This window comes from Pleurodeles waltl, chromosome 9 (assembly GCF_031143425.1).
Source record: "Pleurodeles waltl isolate 20211129_DDA chromosome 9, aPleWal1.hap1.20221129, whole genome shotgun sequence".
In the NCBI taxonomy this organism is placed as follows: Eukaryota; Metazoa; Chordata; class Amphibia; order Caudata; family Salamandridae; genus Pleurodeles; species Pleurodeles waltl.
The window spans coordinates 996181437-996195639 of record NC_090448.1 but is presented as its reverse complement, the minus strand read 5'-3'; the positions used below and the strand labels follow the sequence as shown (position 1 = coordinate 996195639).

The 14203-nt window shown below is 43.9% G+C and overlaps 1 protein-coding gene across 1 annotated transcript in view; it reads left to right on the top strand.

The window, feature by feature from the left end:
• Window positions 1-307: 307 nt before the first annotated feature.
• GCH1 (GTP cyclohydrolase 1) overlaps window positions 308-14203 on the top strand; it is a 325902-nt gene continuing 312006 nt past the window's right edge. Inside the window, exon 1 of the mRNA XM_069208542.1 lies at window positions 308-856. Within this exon, the coding sequence (XP_069064643.1) occupies window positions 553-856 (304 nt within the window). The 5' untranslated portion in view covers window positions 308-552. The remainder of the gene's footprint in view (window positions 857-14203) is intronic.

Below are 14203 nucleotides of genomic sequence, written 5' to 3'. Positions count from 1 at the left end.
TGCTTGTCACTTGGGTATACTCCGCCAGCGTGGAAGCTGTGATTTTATTGACTTTTATCTCGTTAGGTTCCTTTCAGATTCGGGCTAAAGGTCGAAGGTTTTTCGACGAACTCGTGCCGACGGGTCACATTTCCCCGTGCCCGGTGCAGGCAGGGGGGATGACGCGAGGCTTCGGATTGAGGGGTGGGGCGGGCAGCTCTGGTTGCCCAACAGCGGCTTTTCCAGTTTTCCTCGCACGGGATGCTGCGGAGGCCGCCGTGTGTTTTCACTTTTGTATTTATCCGGCAGGCTTTGATGTGATCCTCTTACTGGGGCCGCGCGCAGACAGAGAGGTGACGCACGGCGCGGGGGGCCAATGGCAGGCCGCCTGCCCTGACATTAGAGGCGCTCCATTGATGAGAAGGGGCCGGCACTAGCTCCCGAGCCACACGCTGACTCCACTCGCGTCTGACAGGCACGCGCTCCGGCTCCTGCACTCCGCGCCTCCGGCAGGTGAGACTTGGGCTCCCGGTCCGCGCGCCAGTCCGCCACCTCTCTCTGAGCGCGCCCGGCATGGACAACGGGAAGCCGAGGGAGCTCGCGCAGCGGAGCGCTGCCACCTGCAACTGCAATGGGTTCCCGGGGGACGGGAAGCAGGCGGCTGGGGACGGAGGCGGCGCGGCGGCTTCCTGGAAGGAGGAGAGGACGCGCAGCGAGGAGGACAACCAGATGAACCTGCCGGCGCTGGCGGCCGCCTACAGCACCATCCTGCGCTCCCTGGGCGAGGACCCCAGCCGGCAGGGTCTGCTCAAAACCCCCTGGAGGGCAGCCACAGCCATGCAGTTCTTCACCAAGGGGTACCAGGAGACCATCTCGGGTGAGTGGCACGTTCGTGACCCGCTGATAGCCTCTGGTGCAGCTTGGTGCCACGAGAAGCCACCGACAGTCTGTGGCATCCGAGTACCTGGATGTGCACACCTAACGTCTGGGAAGACCCCAGTCATAAAGTACACTGAGAAATAATGACACGTGCTTCTTGCTTAAGTTGAGATCTATCTATCTAATAATAATATATATCCCATGATGTTTGTGACAGCTAATCTAATACCTATTCGGTAAAATAGTCCAACCGGCTTAATATTAGGGACCGAAGAGGGACATAACGTGACAGAAACAGGGAGACTTTAATTCACTTCCATTGTCCCGCTGAATAATGTAGAGGACTTTTTTAAGTTGACAAATATAAACAATTTGGCTAAGAAAGACAGTGGCATCCCTTAAGACATGGGCAAGTAGCGTGCATTGCAATATTAGGGGATATCCAATTGAGAGCTCTTGTTGCAGAAAAAACAAATTGTATTTGCCCATGGACTTGTGTTGGACTAACTGCTAAGATAGAGTGGATAAATTAAAAAAACAAATTGACCACTGCCAATATTTCTGTATTGAAAAGGAGGGTATGAATAAGAGCTATTGGCGCTTTCCATAGACAGCACGGAGTGAGTCCGTTCCGCTGTCTCGAGGTGCATTGCACACGTTTAGGAGGATCCTGAGAGAGAAAGCACAACTGTTCTCTCTACCTCCTGCATGAAAAAGATGCCCTTACCTCTTGTCTCGTCCTCCCTTACATCATAAGCAGCTCTAGTTACGCAATAACCAGCCATATACTCACATGGCAAAAGTCCACGACACCGACCATGGAAAATCGACTTTAAAAGGATCTCTTCTAGCTACTAGACACGGGTTACGCGTGGAAATGATAACGTTTTATACTGCACACATGTGTACTATGTTTGTTAGGAAATGTGTAAAGTTTAGTTTACCTCTGAATCCGACCGAGTCAATTGCTCGTGACTTCTAGGCTAGTAGTCAGTGTCTCTTTTTCTTTGCTTGTTAATGAACCGTGCCGCGGTTGTACACTCGCTGCTACCCCTCCCCGCCCCCTCCCCCCCTAGGCTGCGGTGCTCAGTCGCGCACCTCTACGAGCGCTCTCTTGACCGGGGTAGGCGACTGTGATCTGAGTATTTGTGGAGCGTGAACCGTAGCACCCAGAGGAATGGGTACCGTATGGTGAGGGATACGTCCGCTCATTGTGCAGAATGGTGCACATGTTTTTGGCGAACGTATAGGGCGGTAAATGGGCTGTGTACTCTTATCTAAGTTATTAACACAGAAACACACATATTGAGAACTACAAGCAACGCACCAGTGCTTACCATGACCGCTGAACGTACAACTATAGTGTTCGGAGGTATTCACAGCTTTTCCTTATCTTCTAACACGTTTTATATTGAGGGAAATAATTGTGTGACCTTTTATTGAAAGCTGAATAACATGAAACTTATTTTAATAGTTGATTGCAAAAAGATACAACTAAAGGGCAATTGCCACAGGTACAGATAGGCGTCAAGCACATTCAGTGTTGTACATGGGTGTCTTTTATTTAGTTTCAAAGTCATTTTTATTAAGGTTTTATGCGAGGAGAAGAATACAGATAGGGTACATGTAAAGAGGAAACACATATTTGGTGGGGTATCTGGGATACAGTTGAATACATTAGCGTATAATTTGATGAAGTAATCTCATGTAAATAAGGTAGTTGAGTGCAGCGGTGTAGGTGTAAGGTATTAAAACAAGATCGCCTGACGCTTATGTGGACGAGAGTGTAGAGACGTGTACTGGAAGGGTGGTATAGTAAAGGTGAGATGGAGCACCCCAGCTAGTCATAGGATAGGTGGAAAGAGAGAGAGATAGGATAAAAGTATAGGAGAATAATACAGAGATGGAGAGGCGGATGGAAGATGTGATGGGTAGGAAACCCAGCATCCCCCCCCCCCCCCCGCCCCCCTTTTTTCCTGCCTCTCACATCTTCCGCCTCCTCGCCGTCTCTGTACACAGGTACCTAAATTTAACCTTCTGCTCTTTATCAATAGCATTTTTAGCCAGAGACTCAATGTTGTGTTATTAATTGTAGAAAGTAAACTCTTATTTTCCGTTCCTTAGTTATAGGCTGGATTTGTAGAATATAATGGGAATGGGAAGTCAAGCATGTTTCGTATGTTGGTGGGCTCAATGCTCAATCCTAGGGTAAACCTGGTGCCATGACCTAAAACTGTTTTCTCATCCTCAATGGTATGTAATGTTAAACACTGGGACTCATTTCAGAAAGAATGTAATGATAAATAACTGCTCCTTGATAAAGATACAGTCTGAAGGATACTTCTGTTTGCTGGCTATTCACCTTTAGATATATTTTGAATGGGGGGGGGGCATTCTGCTCCGATGCCGGAGTTTTGCCCACTCTGCATTCCGCTTGGAGCACGGAGTTCTGGCAAAACTCTGGCAGCTGCCGCGTGGTGGAGTTTTTTCTCGTGTGAGGCTCCCTACCGTTAAGTTGGCAAGGGTGAGTGAGAATTTGCAATCCCAAGCATGATTTTTGGGTGCTAGAACACCTCCTAGTAGATTTCTCAACATGGGCGGTCATGACAGGTTGCGACTATTTGCTTTGAGAAAGCTGCCACTCGAGTAGGAAATCTCCTCAAGCGGTAGAAATAAGCAGTGCCCTCTGATACGCCATGAGGTGCCATTAGTGCTGATTTTACAGTGATGAAGAAGCTGCCAGTGCTAAAAAATCTGCGTGACATGCCTAAATTCAGCCCGTTCACGGAACTCCGTGGAATCTTGAGGAGATTTTGTGTAACTCCGCAAGTTCGGCCCTCCCCTAATTCTGACTTCCTTAAGGTATAAAGTTGGATCTGAAAAATTAGCAGTAGCTCTCCTACTTGGATAGGTGGCATCCGCTCCTTCTTGGGATCGATTACTGCCTGAACATGATGTAATTGGAGTCTTAAGGGGCTATCCAGGTGTCCTAATGTCAACTCGCTTTCTTCTGAACTCTTCAGCACATATCTGGTGTAGCTCCCTGTTGAAGATATTTCACAAAACTTTCTGAATTTCTCTTTTTGCATTACTAGGCAGGATGTCATGTAAAAGTCAGGGTTCAAGCCCCGTTGCTCCTAACATCAACAAATGTCCTTTTCAGGTCACTGCAAGGTCTGGTTATGGTGCTTGGGGCCAAAGCACAGTTCCAAGTTTTTGAGTGTGGCAACCTTATGCACTCCAAGGGTATAAAGGAGCGAGAGGCAAAGTAGTTCATGGAACACGTATGACGAATGCAGCATCCAGCATCAATAATGCTCCCGATCAGGGTCCAGGTTGCTGTCATTTCTCAAAATCATCGAAAAACAAGAAAGACACAAAAGAAGCAGCACAGGTGGGAGGACTTCACATATAGGGGTAGGCCTCCTTGCTGCTCCACTCTTTGAGCAGATCCTTCTTTGCTGGAGCCTTTGGACATCCTTCCCACAGAAGAGCTAACACCGACACTGTCTGTGGCAATGATTTTGAACCTGGTGACAATGTTTTTTCTGGTCTAGCTGGAGTTTCCAGTGCCCAGACCTGCACAAGTAATCACCTTCACACTAACCCTGTTGTTGTTCTTTCAAGGCGCTTCAGTTCACTCTGGTGTGCCATAGGGCCCCGCGGAACTGACAGGCTTGGAGTTGGATACCTCTAATGGGTACTTTCTTGGTGTCAGCGAGTCTTGAATATCCTCTTGGCGGCATTCTTCCAGCCGCAGCTGGAGCTAAACAGGCGCCTGCAGCTCGACGCTGACACTACTGCCTTCACTGCAGTAAGCAGGGACACTGCGGAGGTACTAGAGTTGCCTATGCTTATGGCAGAAACTAAAGCTAACTTTTTTTTAACAAAGATCCTCCAGCCCTCTTTGCCACTTTGGAACCGTTGCTTCCATTCAGTGAGGGGTTAATAGAGCCTATTATGGCAGTTTGGGCTAACTGTACATCAGTGGATTCAGTGAGCAGGTAGATTGCTCGTCATTATCAGCTGACACTGAAAGAACCATCTTTATTCTCTCATCCTTCACCAGATAGCCAGATGGTGAAGGTATCCTCTTGCTCAAGACAAAACCTTGGCTTGTTACTGATGGACCTCCAGACCAAAAGTCTAAAATACTGAAGGCCTTGGGCAATAAACTTTTCTTCTCAGGGAGTTTGTCCCTGAGATCCATGATCATCACATGTCTTTTGACTAGTGGGAGATGACGCAGATGGTGGTACTGTGTCTCCCAGACCACCCCAAGCACAATTTTGGGGGTAGAGTCACGATGGATAGGATATGGCAAAGCAGATCCTGCAAACTGGCTTGAAAGCAGTTGGTTTGGTGGCCACAGACATGGGGTCTTCCATTTTAATGAGATGCCACACTTGACTCTGCTCTGTGGGCTTTTCAGAGATGTCCAAGCTAATTCAATGGATATGGCCTTTGATATAGCTCGTGTTTTTTGGAGACTAAGCTGACTTTGACCCAGAAAGGATCAAATATGGTGGTCTATGGCTCAGCCCATGGGGTTGGTGCACCATCCTGAAGTTTTCCATAGGCTGCACTGCAAGTTTCGTGGCTGTTCAAAGGGGCTGCATTATACTGTGCCAGGACACAGAAGACTTCAGGAAAGCGCCTATGTAAAGGATGTTGCAGCAACTATCAGGGTCACCTGCAGTAGCTGTGACCATGGAGATTTTCAACGATAAGTAGACAATGCCATGCAATGTAGCAATAACAATTACATGCCATCACTACGAAAATAGAAAAAATAATAATAATAAAAAAACAAGTGCAGGATTATAGTAACAATTCCAAACCCTCAATAAGGTCGGCCCAGGCAAAGGTGGGTATAAAGGCTCTACTAGTACTCATATGATTCAAACAATACCTTCCAATTCGGTTAGTACTATGGAGACACCCATACAGTGCTATATGAATGTAAAATCATATTTTGTCATACAAAAATAAACTTATAAACATGATCCATTATATGTTTCAAAATACATCGTACATGCAAATCCAATCACTAAACCAACCCGAGCAAACTTATCATTTATACTTTACATTACTAAAAAACACTTGGTAGAGGGGTTTCAAATGAAGATGTCATATTCTTCTTTACTTGAATGTCAGTCCCTCTCTTCTCATCTAATTTTATAATTCCTCTCTTTTAGGGATTGCTTTTTCTTCTCTCGTCGACTATGAATCCTTAATTTCAACTTTATAACTTCAAACCTTCATCAGAACGATATACATAATATAGGGTACATATTGGACTTTTCCATCATGTATTGATGTATCTATACATTTACAGAAAACTAGGTAGACAATATTCATACTCGCCGACAGGAAAAGTTTTAACTTCTAAACAAACTCACTCATGTTTCAGGCACAGAAGATTTCAAGAGCCAAGCACAATCATTGCATTTATTACATTTCCAATTATATATGGACAACATATTATTTATTGAATACCTGTTGTTCATCCTAAATAAAATATATTTTATATATAATTTTATATCTTTGTACATAATCGGGGCCCATTCTAAAAATATATATATTAGTTAAGCTCCCTTATATTATATGGACACATACATTTTCTATTTCCAGCTTTCATGAATCATAGCTAAAATTCAGAATGGCACTTCCACTTTTTGTCAACTTGATTTTTCATGAAATTAATCCACAAAACTATGTTTTTTGCCATATTCATATTATGGACAGCATGGTTTTATCGACAATTTTTTTAGCACTTTAGCTTTGTGCCAGCCTAGTTAATGAAAAAGAGGAATCCATGAATTCTTCTTTTATCCTAGTTATTAAGAAACATATCACTGGAATGGTAGGGGCATGAACTCTGTTTTATGTATATCCATGCTCACCTGGTTTAAACAATAAAATCCTTAAACTACCACCTTTCATTCTACAATGTGTTATATTTATACTGAAAACAGTTATCTCCAGTTTGTATCTATTCAAGGATTTTGGTGTTAACACCATTGACAAATCCTGGGGGATAGAGGGGAGTTTGCTGTGTGATAATTGATGCTAGAATCTCTTCTTAGCTGTTTGCCAGGCTCTTGTAGTAATAAACATAAAGTAATACATAAATCCATGTATATAAATATATATCCATATAAACACTTCTGCTGGTCTAGTGTGGTTTTGTGAGAGTGGCATTATTTATGCTATACGATTTATAATTAACCCAGACATATATTTTTCGATAGTGTTTTCCTCGTAAAAATCGTTGCGGTTTGGACTGCGGCAAAGTATTTTTTTTGCTATAACCTAATATGCGAACAGATTTGGAGAAAATGCATTTGCCTGTTATTTGCACCCGTGAACACTTTCTGTAAGATTGCCCTTGAGGCGTTACAAGTGAATGTTGCCCGTGGAATGTGCAGCGGCAGGACACTCCTTGTGCAATTTAAGGATGTCTGGTTGCAGAAGCGGGTCACTGAGGTTTATCACCATCGGATCTCTTGTGCAGAGCTTACATTTGCCCAGTTGTTGGTGCTTGAAGGGCGTGTAGACCCAGGAATGGACTTATGAACTCACTTTGCACAAGTTTATTCTTCACAGCTGGAAGAATCACTTACGATATGGTACCAGGACTGAGCCGAGATTCTTTAATTGAAGGTGGTTTGTTTATTTGGGCGCTATATACTTCCAAATGCTAGATCGCAGTCTGCTCTTAGCACTGCCCGTCTTAAGCATTGAATAAAGTCTAGTCATTCCAGAGTATTTGGGTGACTGCGCACGGTTGCTGTGGTTACCTCCTCAGAAGATGCAGATCTTGGCTACAGTTTGCCCCTGGCAAGATGTCTGTTGTCCATTTGGAAGCAATATGTCATGCATCGCAGGTAATGAAGATCTATTTTATCGTGTTCGTCATGTTCTCCTGTCCATTCACTGCCGACCGGGGCGAATCAATGTTCACAATGCTGCAAACATACAGTTTTTCATGTACGCACTTTGCAACACTGGTCTTTTAGTTTAATGGGCTGCACATTTAGGCAGGTACGAGAACTAAGGCACAGGGACCACACAACTTTAGCCTAGAAAGTGTGCTTGGATTCTTAGTTAAGTTTTTTTTAAAAATCTCTAAGCACTAGGCCATTTTAGGTTTGATGTACACGTATTTCCCCTTAAGTGTCACTTGTTCCTGGACATTCAAGGGGTACTAAACACCAAGGAAGGCCCTTCTACATAATCCAGTAATGCTCTGGGACGAGAAATGTCAAATAAACAGGCAACAGTCCTTTTTTAAATTTAAAGATCCTACATGTATAGCCAGTAGTGGGAGATGTGATGATAATACCACACGCCATCCGTTGGTATCCTTAAAGGTCTTCGTCAGTCTTTTGCAGTTTTGTTGTAATGTAAAGCAAAAGCAGTGTTTCTGTAAGTAATTCCACAAAACCGCTAGACAAGTTTAAAATATGTCAAGAGGGCTGCTGGTGATGCTGACCCTGGGCTTGCCATTTCTGCCAGGGGCTTTTGTTTTGGGATCTTAGTACAAATGAGGCGAAACTTTGTGAATCATGCCCTTAGCCACTAGTTCGCACCATCTCCGATGCCTCCCCAAATGTTATCTTGGGCATGTTTGTCCCTGTATTGGATGGGGACAAAGCAAGAGTTTGCTTATTTTTTTATTAGCGTCTAGAGTAAAGAGCAAAGTTATGACATTTGCAGCAGCATTAGGAGGCGAAGGTTCCCTTCAGAAGGAGATTAGAAAGCAGTGGGAGTGTTGGGCAATGCAGAAACAGGAGGTGTTGGCACTTTGTCAGCTGTGCCACTGTGCGGCACCCTGTGTATGTCACTGGCAGACTCTTGTGGAAAGCAGTGGAGATCAGGATTCTTTGAAGATTATTTTATATTTTTGTGTAATTCTCTTTTTATGCAAAATATTCAAAGAGTAGGTTGAAATTATTGCAGGGTATGATGGAACAGTTATATTGAGTGATGTCTTCGCCTGTGATTTACAATATTATTTCACGTGTGTATGTATGTTTCACGTGTGTGACGCTTGCTCTATTCAGGGCAAACAGACGGGCTTCTTTACCTACTGTAAGTGGGGTTGGGTCAACCTCCTTAAGCTATTGGCTTTTTCTTGCTCTGAAACTTTCAGCTATTGGTTCAACATATTCTCAGTCACATTAGCCCACAGGAGGATTTTAGCCTCTCTATTTATTTTGGCTCTTTTGGGCTGGCCTTTCACTTTCTTTGGGATGAATAAGTAACTTATTTTACGCTTGAAAAGAGTTAGTGCGCAGCTTTGTACCACTGAGGCGCAAGTGCTGGAAAATTATCTGAACAATGGAGGTTACTGAAAAAGGGTTACTTTTTTGCAGCATTCATTAGGTCTCACCTGTGACAGCACATGTGCTCTTGCTTGCAAGAGATACTGTATAAAATAAGGGACTTGAAGTCCACCCATTGCTCAGCATTTGTTGGCTTCGTTGTCACGTATTTGTTGCCTTCTAATTGGCCAGTCCATGCTCACTTCACTTCCTCTTCTTTCGGCTGGAGCATTGACCATGTACTGATTGCTTCAGCTTAATTGTTGTCCTTCCGCTTATTGCTCTGTGCTACTTTTATTTTTTTTCTTCTTCCCCGTCGTTCATGTTGAACTTAGCTATGTTTTGCTATACCACACGCAGTTCAATGAAGGCCTTTTCTCCTTTGAAATAGATCTTTATTGTGACAACAGATGTTACCTGCTTTTATTGTGACAAACAATGTTATCTGCTTCCAAATGTATCTTCATTAAGACATAGGCGCAGTTGCTTTCTTTATGTGGTAGGATTTATTTGCCACATTTCATATTCTGTTTCTTTTTGACACCTGGGGAGATTAACGGATTTGTTCAGATTCACAGGGGTGTTGTGTTGAGACCTAGAAAGCACTGACAAATCCAATAGGTCTTGCCTTTAAGATTATTTCCTCTGCCATTGAAATTGCCAACTTTGTAGCCATGCTATGTAGCAGGATGGCTGCTGTGCAGAATGGCTAAAAATAACAATAAAAAAGGACAATAATGCATCCAGCACCAATGCACTTTCAATTATAAAAGTGCATTACCCATGGCTGCATTATAGCATAATTTTAGCCACGCTTCACAGCATCTGCGATGTTGTACAGCATTGCTACAAATCACTGCCAAAGCCAATAGCTCATAAAGGTGATACCTGTTGGCTTTGCCAGTGATTGTTTTTCAGATGCCGTTGTCTGTGCTCCCTCCCCAGTGCTTTTGGCAAAACAAGAATTTGAAAAGTCATTATGTTTGGCGTTGGTACTTCATGCTCACTCCTGATCTGCTCTCGCTCTCTCTCTCTCTCTCTCTCTCTCTCTCTCTCTCTCTCTATATATATATATATATATATATATATATATATATATGTATATATATATATATATATATATGTCAAACCTGTAGTATATGATTGTTTGTGGTTGGCTTTTTTTTTTGCATTTTTCCCTATTGCATTTTGCAATATAGAGTATTTGAGAGTTGGTGCCGTTCATGCCAAACTTCTGGTCACTAATACAAATCATAAAAATGCGTCTTTCTCTCCTTTTTTTCATGTGTCCTCTGCATTGTGGCTTTGCATTGGTGCGATTATATGATGCATTATCTGTGCATTCCCCTTAGTCACATATTTTTATGTCCACAGAACCATCCCCATGAACATTTGCCCCGCAGTGTTACAATTTTTCTTCATTAAGGATGTTCTGTAATAAATCATAATATATCACTAAAATTCACAAAGCACTCTGTTGTTTTTAATTAATTAAATACGATGTTTATTCATAACCTCCTTTGCATGTGATCAGTGCATCTTATTTGGACCAAATCATCCACTATTTTCTCCACATGAACATTGATTTTCAGTCAAGTTCACAGCTATTCTTCTGGCCCAACTGGATGCCAACATTTAGAAGCCCTAGAGGTTTTGTTGGATTTATTATGTAAAGATGTGCTATTTCTGGTTATATCCTGCATCTATCTTTAGCAATGTGTGCTGATCTGTTATACCGATGGTATAGGTTATTTGTGTAGCACGTATGCAAGCCCTGTTCTATTTGCTTGTGTAATGTTTTGTCCCAGTGTCCTTTTGCTGGCCCTTCGTGCTCACATTGGGAGGTGTAACCATAGAGCAGGGCACATACATCTCTAGCTCATGGTGACATGCCAAAACCTGGTGAGGATCACAAAGGTTTAGCTTCCTAAACTATCATCATTTCCATCATCCAGTACATGGTAGGACATGTGAGTTTGTATTCTAATTCCCCACGTGTGAAAAACACTTTTGTAGAGAGTATTGAAAAGCCTGAGTTGATTTTGAAATGTCCAAGCTTGCATCTCGCAAACACGTTCTCCCAGATCTTGCTCAACTTGGGTCGATAAATGGTAAACGAAGGGATTTTCAGAAGCAAGCCACCTCTTCCTAGCAGTAACAAGGACATAGTAACTTACACAATCTTCAGCAGGAGGAGCTCATAATAAAAACAACTTCGGCACAGGCACACAAGTAATTTTATTGATCTCCTTCTGATTCAGTTCTAAATATCTCACCACAAATGTACATAGCCTCTCCAGCATTAGTGTCGGCTGAATAGCTTTTTGGGGGATTAGTCCTTGTTTTGGACACTTTTTTTAGGAGTAATTCCCACCCTGCAGATGGACTGCCTGAAGGAATCATCAAATTCCCTGCCAATATATTAGTGCCATATAACATTATGTATTGGAAGTGAGGTGCTTTTCTAAAGAAGTCATAGTTAGGGCTGCGTTTTCATGGGAAATGCCTTTTTTTGGTTTGCTAATAACTGAGAATCATCGCAAAACGTTCCAAAACAGTGCTGTATTTTTGTCTGATTTATTCAGGGAAAGTTTTGGGATGATCTGTGAAGCAGGGGCCAAGAAAAAGGGGAGGTCGCAAAATGCGAAATCCCCATGCATTTTTCATAGACTTCTGTGAAACGCAATACTGCAAAAAACTGAATTACACCAAATTTTCAGGAAGATAGATCTTGGTCTAGAAAGCATGCTTTTTCTGATTTGGTTTAAATCCATTCAATAGTTTGAGAAATTAAGGTGCAAAGATATTTGTATCCTGGGTGGTTGTATTCAAGGGACTGTGAGAGTCCCGCGGGTTCAACTTCAGAAAATATAGCATTTTAATTGTTTTTTTTTTACCCCGTAGGCCTCCTCGCTCCTGTGAGAGCGAGCGCTATGATTGGCTGGCTGCAACATGAACAGAAATGTTGCAGCAGCCATTAAAAGACTCCTAGGATTTAGTCCCTTGTTATGAAAATAGTTTAAAAAAAAGTTATAAGGAGGCAGGTTAGGGATACCCTTACCCTTGGGAGGAAGTAAAAGGGTAAAAACTGTTTTTGTCGCAGACTCACAGTAATTAATGGGACCCCCAGAGTGGGCCAGGTCCCAGAGGTTAATATATGTATTTATTTTGGGAGGGGGGCATGCGTGGCACCCCCCTCACCACGCTGAATATGGCCCCAAGGGTCCCATGCTATGGGGCCTGACATATTAATAAAAAGGGAGTTAGGCGCAGCCCCCCTCCTCGAGCCTCTACGAGGTCCCGGGACTACCCCTGCGGTTTATGTGCCACGGGTGGGCCCGGGTCATCGACCTACCAAAAAGAAAATAATTATCAGCTCCCACAAGGGTATCTGGCTGTGACCGAGCGGGCCTTGGGGCTTCCCCCACAGCCCTAAACTGGCTGCCATTGTGGGTGTTCCAGGTAGGCACCCACCTACAATTAAAAAAAGGCTAGCTCCCTCCAGAGGAGCCAGCTGCAGCTGTGTGGACCCTGGGACCCCCATTTGGCTGTCATTGTGGGTGCCATGCCCCGGGTGGGTCCCAGGGCACCCAAACATATTTAAAGAAAGGGCCTGCTCCTGCATGGGTAGCCGGTTGGTCTCGCCCGCGACCCTAAAAAACTTTGCAACTGTTGGTGCCCTGGGTGGGTACCAAATCACCCCTTAAAGGAAAAAAAAAAGCCAGCTCCAACCAGTACCCACTGTGGGTACCCGCTGGGAGGGTGGATGGGACCACTGGGGCTATGGAGCTCACCCTGCAGCCCCTAAGCAAATTTTAATAGTTGGGTGACCTAGGTGAGAAAGACAAAATGTTTCTGAGTCTTTCTTTTAACATATTTTCAGCCCACAAAATGCAATCATAAAAACCATGTTCAGTGATAGACTCATAGACAAGTTGATTTTATTTTGTATAATTAAACTTTATCAAACGTTTTTATAATAATCACTGTTATTAAACATCGCATTGTGAGAATTGGTAAAATATACTATTGATTAAAAAATTTGTTTTTTTTGGACAAAGATGATAGAAATTCAGAGCATTTCCAATGTTAATTCTCATAGGAAAAATTGAACAGCGATGGCGCCAAAACCACTGGATGCAGTTACACCATATTTGGTAGCTCTTGGTCCAGAAAACCCCCTTTTTGTATTTGGTGTAAATTTGTTCAGTCACTTTTGCAAAATTTAAGGAAATCCAAATGTGTGTGTGTATATATAGGTACGCAAAGGATTTACGACCTCTCCCAATCTTGTGCTAAGATCTGATTGGCTGCCAACACTTCAACAAGGAAGTGTTGGCGGCCATGTTGGGACTCCGCTTCAGCCGAGTCCCAGAAAAAAACAGAATAAAAAATACAAAAAGGGCCAGGGTATGAACTCGCTAACCCCTTAGCTCTGGTGCATTTAAAAAAAAGATTGTACTGCAAATTCGCAATGGGGTCGCAGGCTCCCGCGCTTGTTTTTAAAGAAGCCCCGGTGTGGGCCAGGTCCTGGGGGCAGTGTTTAGTTTTGAATAGGGGGGGCCTCTTGGTCCCCGCACAGCGCCAGGACAGGGGGGGCCCTCCTGTTCCCCGCACAGCCCCAGGGAGTACCATGTCCCCGATTAATGAAATATGTGCAGGGAGCGGCAGTGAAATGCTTTTTTACTGTGGGGGAGGCCTAATGGCCTCCCCCACAGCTCCAGGGACCACCAACTCCCTAGGGCGATATAGTCTCACCTGTGCTGGTGGGCCGCATAGCTTCCCCAGCGCTGAGGGGACCACCACCCACGGGGACATTGCAGAAATTGGGTGAGGGAGTGTGTGGGCCCCCCGCAGCCCCGTGGACCACCATCTTCCTGGATTCTACTTCAAATAGTAGAATATGTAAATGGGGTCAGTTTCAGACCACCTACTTCCCCGGGGCCACATATGTTGGTGGGGGACCACGCAGCCCCCTTCCAGGAGCCACTGATGCCCTGGTGTCTGCCACACCC